General features: G+C 40.0%; 1 protein-coding gene across 2 annotated transcripts; it reads right to left on the reverse strand.

Annotated features, from left to right (window-relative positions):
- Window positions 1-7,481: 7,481 nt before the first annotated feature.
- On the reverse strand, window positions 7,482-9,693 carry LOC121766307 (protein CANDIDATE G-PROTEIN COUPLED RECEPTOR 7-like). Of its 2 annotated transcripts, none has more exons than XM_042162561.1 (2): window positions 8,214-9,693; window positions 7,482-7,872 (listed from the first exon to the last, which is right to left on the reverse strand). In XM_042162561.1, the coding sequence occupies exon 1, from the start codon at window positions 9,578-9,580 to the stop codon at window positions 8,267-8,269; it is 1,314 nt and encodes a 437-aa protein (XP_042018495.1). In that variant the 5' UTR covers window positions 9,581-9,693; the 3' UTR covers window positions 7,482-7,872; window positions 8,214-8,266. The 2 variants fall into 2 exon arrangements, with proteins under 2 accessions (XP_042018495.1, XP_042018494.1); XM_042162560.1 differs by having other exon boundaries at window positions 7,482-7,897.
- Between the last annotated feature and the right edge of the window lie 1,112 nt (window positions 9,694-10,805).

Here is a 10,805-nt window from a genome sequence, read left to right on the forward strand (position 1 = left end):
AAATTCCATGCCATTGTCTGTTCTCAGGCACTTCACCTTACTGCCTTTCTCAAGCTCTACCTCCATGCACCAATTTTTGAACTTTGAGAATGTATCTGACTTTTCTTTTAGGATATAAACCCATAGCTTCCTTGAATAATCATCAATAATTGCCAGATAGTACTTCCCTCCACCAAGAGTAGTTACTGGAGCTGGCCCCCATAAGTCACTATGAATATATTCTAAAGGAGATGTAGAGGAATGCATACCAGATGGAAATGACTTCTTCTTTGCTTTGCTCAAGATACACTGCTCACAGGAACCAAGGTTGTTTGATGTATCTCCAGAAATAACACCTTTCTTGGCTAGTTCTTTGAGGCTTCCTTCAGCAGGATGTCCCAATCGTAGGTGCCATAGCTTCAAATTTTCAGCAGCCACATAGTTTGAGTCACCAATCACAACCTCTCCTAGCAGATAGTACAGACTATTTCTTCTTTCTACAGTCATGACTATCTGACCATCTTTCTTGATCATCATTCTACCTTCAATAGAAGAAAATGAGAACCCATTTACTTCCAGCAAGCCTAGTGATATGAGATTCCTTTTGATCTCAGGAATGTACCTCACATCACTGAGCAATTTCACAGATCCATCCATCATCTTGAACTTTATCATTCCAATTCCTCTAACATTGCAGATTTGGTTGTTCCCTAAGAGCACAGTTCCAGTAGCAGGATCCACTTACTCCACCATCCATTACATTCATGATTTCTGGAAGCTCTACTTCTTCAACACAATCTGCATTGTTCTGTTTTTTCCCCTCAGATGCCTGCTTTTTTTTCCAAGCAAAGCAATGCTTTTTGAGATGTCCTGGTTTCTTACACCAGTGACATGATCTTGTCTCCTTTACTTCAGAGCTCGAGACCTTAGCAATCTCAAATTTCGTCTTGGGATTAGTCTTCTTGAACTTCTTGATGTGTAAGCTTTCGGCTGCACTTTCTTGAGATCTTCAAGCACCTTTCTGCAATTCCTTTGCTCTCAATGCGGCCTTTACTTCAGATAAGGTGATGGTTTTCTCCCTCCCATACACCATAGCATCACGAAGATGATCAAAACTCTTTGATAAAGCGTTGAGCAGCAAGATGGCTTGGTCTTCATCTCCTATAGTAACATCTATGTTTTCAAGATCATCAATCATCTTTGAAAACTCCTCCATCTGTTCACAAATGCCTTTATCTTCCTGGAATCTATAGGCGTATAACCTCTGCTTCATGCACAACCTATTAGCCAGAGATCGAGTCAAATAAAGACTCTCCAACTTGGCTATAACGCCTGCTGCAGTGGTCTCTTTAGCCGCTTCTCGAAGGACTTTATCGCCTAAACACAGGATCACAACACTGTGAGCTTTTGCTTGAATTTCTGCCAACTTAGCTACAACCTTCTCATCCAATTAGGTCTCCCCTTCTTCACCTTCCTTTTTCTTTTCAAGAGCAGCAGACAATCCCTGCTGGATCAGCACTGCACGAATTTTCATTCGCCAAAGTCCAAAGTCGTTGGAACCAGTGAATTTTTCAGCCTCTAGTCTTGATGTAGCCATTCTTCAAGCAGATGATGTGCAGCAGCAGAAATAACCTCAGAACAACCAGAAAACAATTGCAATCGCCCAAGCTTTGTTCTTCTTTTCCCACAGACGACGCCACTTGTTATAGAATTAAGAGATATCAGCAAGAACAAGCTAAGATTGCAAGAATGAACGAGGAACTTGAATTGTGAAATGTATGGAGTAACACTCAAACTTGAGAAAACAATGAAAAACTCTTATTCAAATTTTGGAACTTGATACACTCGAATCTGTTACTAACTTCATAAAGAAGTAGTATATATGTAGCTGAGTGAATATACTACAACTGCTCTCAACAAACTATTGAGCTACACTAGAAGTTACAACAAACTAAACTAGAAAAAGTAAAGAGCTTCCAACGGCTATGATCAGCAACGGCTCTTTCTTGATACATGCAGTTGTGCTCATATATTCTCTCTTGCAATTCCGTTTGAGCTCGTGGATTCCATCTTACATATTCTCTGGTAATTCGGTTAATTTTTCATTGCTACTTAAGTTAAGGTGTCTCAAGTCGCCCAAATTCCCAATGTCAGCTGGAATCTCTGTAAGAGAACAACATGCCAACAAAAGACCTTGCAAGAAATGAAGCTTACAAATGATTTTGAGGTCTTCCATGGAAACTTTCGAACCACTTAATTTCAACCATCGCAAGTGAATCAACCTCTCCATTCCTCGTGGAGGAGGACCAAACATCCCCATTTAATTCTAAATACCCTAAGACTTGTAACGCAGCCACATAGATTTGTAGGTGATCCTTCTCCCTAGAATAAGCTACGATATTCTTTGGCTTGAGAAACTAAAAAAGGGTCACACATTTGACAGCCTCTCAGCAGCCCCCACTCCACCATTATTCTTCCTAACAAATCGAGCAAAATCATGCACTATATCATGCATTTTACACCATTTTATCTGTTCCCTCGAGTCATAACTTATCTCAAAGTCTTGAAACAAAGAACTCATTGCCAACTTGTTGAAGTACTCTCTTCCTTTAAGTTCCACTCCACCATTTTCACTAACAGAGCCTAGGTAACCTAATGCCATCCACTCTTCTATCAATCTCTTAACATTAATCTTCAAATCTTTAGGATAGATGGCACAATATGAAAAACAACGCTTGAGAGTCGGGGACAACTCATTGTAGCTCAAAAGTAAATGAGGAAAAAGCTCCACTTCTGCCTTCTCCAATTGCCGTATTTCACTCTCTAGTACATTTTCCCACTCTTCCAAGTTGTCCTTGAATTGTAGAAGACTTGCAGCAAGTGGCAAGCCCTTGCACTTCCTAGCTATTTTATGACCAACATCCTCGAATTCTCGACATTCCTCATCACCCCTTCCGGAAAGGGATATGTGACGCAACAATCTCCAACACTCTGATCAAAATTAAAATCATCTTTCTCTGATACGGAGAAACCCGTATCAATGATAATTGGCGAGAATTCGCCGGATATTGAAGGTCCGTTCGCGGGATCCTCCCGTCGAGCAACCGATGAACAAAGACGGAAAAGTAAATTGTAGAAAAATAAAAGACGGAACGATAAAAATAATTATATTTCTTTCATGATTCCATCAAATGATAACAAAGACTCGTATTTATAATACTCCTATAAATAACCTAACTTGGTGAACAAGATAATAAATATACGGAAAAGATATGGTAATATAATAATAGAGATATGTGAGATATTTTGGAAGATATAATCGTATCAACTCCCCCACGGTTGAAATCCACCTTGTCCTCAAGGTGGGAACCACGAAGCTAACAACGAAGAATCCTCCAGGATCAAAAACATGCTCGCCAAAATTGAGCTTGGAAGGGATTTTCAACTTTCTTTTCTCACCCAAGCACATCCCCAATACTATTAGCTATCGTTTGATTACTTGCCCACTACCAAGTTTGATATCAATTGGATCCCCTCGTTCAAAAGGGGGATCGAAAATTGTTCCATCAATCAGCTTCCCCTTGTAGTGTATGTCGACCCTGTCACATTCGTGAACCTGCAATGGGGCAGCAGCTGTGGGAATTATTGATAAGGTATGAATCCTATCGGAGCTACACGGCAAGAAGATACCCGCTGATGGTGGCGGCGGGGCAGCAGCCAGTAGCTGCGCTGTTGAAGAATTGGGAGACAGCGGCGATGGTGGTAGTATCAGGACATCAGTGACGGTCAACGGCGTGAGTGTTGAGCTCATCTGGAAAACCCCTTCCACTCCAACTTGATCACAACTAGGTAGTCGATCAATTGTAGTATTTGGAGAAGGTTTCACTACTTCATCATTATCAACGGTAATTAATTCTATTGAGTCATACCCGAAATTGGAGTCGCACGACAGAGATATCGTGGCTGGTGGAGGCGGGATAGCAACGACAACAGGCCGCGAGCTTCTAGATGGATCGTGATGGAGATCAGCTGGGGGTCGCGTCGCGACGTGTGGATCGCCCAGGCACGTTCACGTGAATCCATCTGAGACTCCAATTCCCTGACAATAGCAGTCAAACGCTCGAGCTGTGAAGCCAAGGCAGCCAACTGTAGGTTCGGTTCCAAATTCGGCGTCACCGGATCACGTGCCATGTCGAGAGGCTCCATATGGCCTACACCGTTGTAAGGAGGCTGATATGGAGACGATGGCGGCTGGAAGAGCTGGTAAGGCTGTTGTGCAGGGGTGTACAATGGGTTCCCATCAGGAGGGTCAGGTTCAGGGCACGGATAGAACACCGAAGAGGGACTTGGCGCGCTAAAGGATAGCGCTGGAATCGGGTGCGCCGGGTCTGGATAGGAGTATCCAAATTGCACGTTCTTACTCTGGAGGTACCAACACGATGTGGGGCTCGGCATGGGCAGTGGCGAGAGGAACGGTCTATTGAACTGGCGATGGACGTAGTCAGTGTAGGTGTATGACATGATAACGGAAATACGGAGGATGAGATCACAATGAAAGCACCAGATGATACGGAGAAACCCGTATCAATGATAATTGGCGAGAATTCGCCGGATATTGAAGGTCCGTTCGCGGGATCCTCCCGTCGAGCAACCGATGAACAAAGACGGAAAAGTAAATTGTAGAAAAATAAAAGACGGAACCATAAAGATAATTATATTTCTTTCATGATTCCTTCAAATGATAACAAAGACTCATATTTATAATACTCCTATAATAACCTAACTTTGTGAACAAGATAATAAAGATACGGAAAAGATATGGTAATATAGATATGTGAGATATTTTGAAAGATATAATCGTATCATTCTCCTTCAAAATCTGATCAAGTCTAGCTTTCACATTTTGTATTTTCTTTGAAGTATCACGACAAACAACAACTTTCTTAAAACATAAACATGAAGATGGAATGAGGGAGCAGCATACCTTTTGCTTATGTTTAAGAATAGCATACTTCCATTCATCCAAAATGTCGTCCATGTCATAAGCAGTATCTTCAAGCATTTTCAGCCAATTTTGAACACTTTGATCCTTCACTCCTCTTTTTTCTGCATCATCCACCACATCTCTAATTGTCTTAAGCTTGTTGGAAAGACCAACAACCTCCTTCTTCACGCCTCTAACCAAATTCAGTGATCTTCTATTGTAGCTATGATTCTATCCGCCACAATTGAAATTATTGCATCCACCATTATCACTTCACAATCCCCTTTTTTCCTCTTTTTTTTTCTCTGGTATTTTTGTGTTCGATGGTGGATTTCAATTCATTATCTCCTACTATAAGTGAGATTAAATTTTACAATTAATTATTCCATGTGCCATCTTTAGCAAAGTCAACAAAATTGAAGCTATTTCGCAGCAAGGCGCTAGCAAAGTTGTCTTCACCGTTTCGTCAACATTGTCGGCATAACTATACTGCAATAAGCTTAATTTCAATAACGTTAAAGCTTAATTTCACTCTCAACAAATCTCGTTAAAATTGAAAATGTATATACTTAATGTATTAAATAAAAATTGCAATTATATTAAGAGAAACCAAAAATTTCCTTGGCGACCTTTCAAAAACCTGATGTGCTTTTACAATTATTCCTAATTTATTGTAGATTTTCTAATACAAATTCCGCAATGGTCGATTTGTATTACGGAGTATGAATTTATTTCGTGACATATAAGAGTAAGATGGTACTTTTATTAACCGTAAATATTGGAAAATTTTTATTGATGGCTCTAGACTCGAGTTAAATATGAGTTACAAAATAGAATCACTCTTAAATGAAATCTTACAATGTCCATGGGTCTAAAAAAAATATGTTGGAGTCCCTAACTCATCCTCACACGAAAACATAATCATAAAAAAAATCAAGTTAAAATCTATGTTTCTAGTTGCATAAGAGTAAAGGCCAAAACTGGTCCTGAACATATGCATATTTTACGATTTTGGTCATTAACTTTATTTTTAAAATTTTTGCATCCCGAACATTTCAACTTTGATCACAATCGGTCCTACACTAACAGTTCCGTCAATTTTTTAACGGTCAACAATTTTAACCCGATTTTGACCAAGTAAAGCAGTTAATTATGATTACGTACACCCTAGTTATTACCACAGACATTATGTGCCCCCTGTCTCCGGCAATCTAGCCATTCCGAGTGGCCTCTTCACGGATTCTCACCATTACCTTCTCGGCTAATAGATCGACTGTCCATCGTCCCTTTTCCGAAAAAATTCCACCTTCAACCTTTCAGCAGGAAGCAACCTCTAAGGTCCACCGTCCGACCACCGTGAGCTCTTCATGATGGCCTCTGTCTTCTCCCGTCGGCTCGCTCTACTCTATCTCGACGGCATCTGCTTGGTGCCGGTGTCTGTCTCACTCTATTCTCAGCAATCTTCCAGGCCTCTCATAGGCTGCCCGATTCCATTACAAATTCAAGAATCCAATTTTCAGATTTTACAATTTCAAAACCATTCCCACCTTTCTCTTCTTCACTCTTTCACCAAATCATAAAAATCCCAATTGTGAGAAGCAACCTGGATTTCAGGTAACAATTAGCCTTGTTTAGCAGTGGGGTAAAACCCCGGGGTAACACGTTGTCGACAATCACGACTTTACTAAGAGGAAACCGCGCCGTCACCCATGCCTGGGCACTCCGACGCAAGGGTTGTGTTACTGAGACAAACCCTTCGCCCCACGGCGGCCGCGACACTCTCCCCTCCGACCTCCTCTTCCTCGCTGGCGGCGGTCACTAGCTCCCCCGTCCCCTATTAACCTACTACTAATTATTACCATCTAAAACTGCTTCTATATATATTCTTATTCTTGGATCCACAAGCTCCCTTCTGTCTACGGTAACAACAAATTAAATATTGTACTTTATTAAGGATATAATTAAGGTGTAAGTAATCATAATTAACTGCTATAATTGGTCAAAATCAGGTTAAAATCGTTGACCGTTAAAAAATTGACAGAACTGTTAGTGTATGATCAATTGTGATCCGAGTTGAAATGTTCAGGATATAAAAATTCAAAAGATAAAATTTAAGACCAAAATCGTTAAATGATCATATGTTCAGGATCAGTTTTAGCCTTTACTCGTTGCATAATTAATAGTAACATATTTCAAATTTGCCTAATATACATATTCAATATGCAAGCCAAAACTTGTAATCTTTTTTCCCACTCTGTTATTTCTCAACTCACTTTATTTATTTTAAATGGTGGAGTATATTGAAATCAATGCTTCGGTATTTTATACAGATTCCTCGATTTATATGCAATTAAACAGTATCACAATTAAAAATTGTACAGCTGATCACCAAATACACAAAAAATACCATAAATGGAAATGCACCGACACACACGGGAAAGAATTTGCTTACATAAAATAAGCAAATTCCACTATCCAGACCACAATCAAGTTTAACCCTACATGCATGGTATTAGAATTCCCAGCTGTAATAATCTATGATGGATTGGAAAAAATAATTTCAAATCTTCACCATCACCAATAATGTGTTGATGTAGCATAACAATGAGTAACTGTATCCCAAAACAATGTAAAACTTCACCACAGCAATGCTGTAGATCTACTAATCTAACATTCACCATCTACTCTCAACACAGAAGTATAAGAGTGAAAGGACACCAAACTATAATGAAAGACAAATCCAAGTACCAAACAGAACACCATTCTGACGTCTAAACTTATCAATGCTGCATTTGGATAAAAAGAAGTTGGATTTGAGGGAAAATCTGCAAATTGGCTAACCATACTGTACGGATCTCAAGTCCAATGTAAATGGTTCCATATCTGTGGTTTTTAATCCAACACAATACCTGCATTCATAGCTCATACAAAGAGCTAAAGGATTTAAAAACCTTTAATAAGCAACTGTGGATTCACTAGAAGAATCTAATTGTAATCTATAATTGATATATGAATCACAGCCCGTGTCAAAATCAATCATACAACAACTAAAGAGGCGCTGATCAACGAGATTTATAACACAGCAAACATTATTCTCTAGGGTTCTCAACTAATAATCTTCTTCAACGAAATTGACAGGATTCAATCCAACTTGTGAATTTAAATTCTAGTTTTTATGTATATATAAGCCATGGCAACAAATAAAAGTAAAAGAGAAGAGAAAAGATACACAGAGGAAGAACTAGACAACCTGTATAAGGGGGAGAGCATTCTTCACTATGAGGATGCAAATGATACATCCTCTCATAACTCAAACTCGTCTTCAAGCTTCAATTGCTCCGCGGCAGCTTCTTCCTCTTCATCATCAATCACAAAATAAGGATTATGGACCTCGGGCCTGAACTTGTATCCTGTGAAGATATAGAATGCCAAGGTAGCCAACTCCCCCGCAACCACGCTGGTCCAGAAGTACTTATACGAAGTAATAGTTTCGAGAGCATAGACCACAACCCTGGTGAAGTAAATGTAGCATATGACCACGATGTAATACTGCCTAAACAAAGTGAGCTTCATCAAATTGACCGCAGCCTTGCCATCAGTCTTGGCCGCCTCGCGCAAGTTCTTGATCGACCAAACAATGGGGAAAAGCACGGCGCAGCAGCAGATGACATCTACGAGCAAGAACACCTGCTTCCACGCGATCCAATCCGCCCCAAACGGCCCTGTCTCATCAATCACAACCTGAGCAATGTTGGCGATAACCTGAAGGGGAATCACAATCATCAAAACCTTCTTCTCCTTATCCTGCAAATACGGCTTCAGAAACGACCATCCAGTTCCGATCAAAACGATCAAGGAGAACAACGTGATGCCCTTCAAAAAACTGAATATGTAAAACAGCACATCCCAACCGTGCGCCGATCCGGTGCGCTTAATATACGATTTGTCCTCAGCCTCACACAACAAATTCAAGGTCTTCAGCAATACCACAGCCAACATAAAGAAATGGATTCCAAAAACAGTCGATCTCTTCTTGTACAAGACATTGATCCAAAGGGCGGCCATAATAAAATAGATGAGGGAGAGCAGGAAGTAAACCCTAGGAAGAATTGTTTTACCAGCGGAGAGATAATCGCGGCGGTTGGATCTGCCTCCTTCCAAATTGTACATCGCGGAGCGGACGTTCATGGAGACCTTGAGCTGCGGGAGGCAGTTGGCGAAGATGAGCGTGTACTGATCGGCGGAGGACTCGGCGTAGGAGAAATTGAAGGCGGCGGCGGAGGGGGAGGGGAGTTGAGCGAAGGTGAAGACGCGCTTGATGACGTCGGATTTGAGGACGCAATTGATCTGCGCATCCTCGATTTGCTGGAGGACGTGCGCCCAGGCGTCGATGGTGCAGAGGAAGAATCCGACCTTGGAGAGCTCCGGCGGGTCGGGGGTGGATCCGGAGAGGGAGAGGTGGGAGACGTTGAGCTCGAGCTGGCCGCGGTGGGTGAAGCCGAACTCGTCGAGGAGGATTAAGGGGCGGGCGTCGGATCGGATCTGGGTGGAGCGGATCTCGGCGACGGAGAGGGAGGCGGAGGCGAGGAGGGTAAAGAGAAGGAGAAGGAGAGACATTTCTGAGTCGGGTCGGATCTCAGTCTCTCGGGTCGAGTGGAGTTAACACTAGAATGGAAAGGAAATGGTTGGAGATTTGTTGGTTGGGGTTTATTTAGCGTTTATTCCTCTCGCCGAAGCTTCCTTCAAATTCAAGTCGTATATACTATAGTATAAATAAAGATTAAATTCATTTTTCACAATATTAGAATTTACCAAGTCAATAGTCTTGCCCACTATATCACGTTACATATAGTGCTATAAATTTTAGAATCATGATAGTAAATTAGAATGAATATACAAGATCTATCTTGCTTTTACGTATAAAGGTAAGATTGCTTATGTGTTTTAAACGTGTGTGAGAGATTATGCTTATTTATATGTAAAAAATCAGGATAATTTATGCTCATGCTCGTATTTAATGATATATATATATATATAATTATATGGTCGTGTTAGGTTGAGATTTTTAACTTAATTGAAAATTGAGATGCATTTTCAGCCACTCATCCGCAACATTTTCGAAATGTCAACTGCAAGTAGATTTTGTCAACTCGGGGGTATTATCGTCAATACCCTGCACATCAAATGTCAACAATTTATAGTTGACATTATATGTGTATAGTTGACATGAATTGTATATGTAGTTGACATTACATGTGTAGTTGACATGGATTGTACACATAGTTGACATTATATGCGTGTTGTTGAAATGAACTGTATACGTAGTTGACAAAAAAAATAAAATAAAAAAATAAAATAAAAAAGTATTTATTGAATAAAATGTACCATTAAATTATCATTCTACCATTTTATAATTAATTAATTTAAAAATATTTTCCAGGTGGCAAATTCTGGACCATTCATTTAATAAAAATGAGTGGCTGATAATACATTTCAATTTTCAATTAGGCTAAAAAATCTCAATTGATCACAACCCTATAAATATATAGCGATAAAATTATATTCAGATTTTAATTGGTTGCAGAGTCTCTGACGAGAGTTTTCTAAAAAACTTAGAGATGTTTTCGTTACAAGAAATTTACATTGTAAACAAGAAATTTGTCAAGGAGTGTAGAGTTTAAAATAGGTCAATAAATAAAAGGTGAGTGACGAATGGGGTTAGAAATTGGAGTCGGTCGGCGAGTGGGTAGGGGCGGAAACCACGAGATGATGTTGATAACTCAATTTCGTATTTAATATACTAGTATTTATACAAATAAATTGTAATCAATATTCAGTGGGA

This window comes from Salvia splendens, chromosome 15 (assembly GCF_004379255.2).
Source record: "Salvia splendens isolate huo1 chromosome 15, SspV2, whole genome shotgun sequence".
In the NCBI taxonomy this organism is placed as follows: domain Eukaryota; kingdom Viridiplantae; phylum Streptophyta; class Magnoliopsida; order Lamiales; family Lamiaceae; genus Salvia; species Salvia splendens.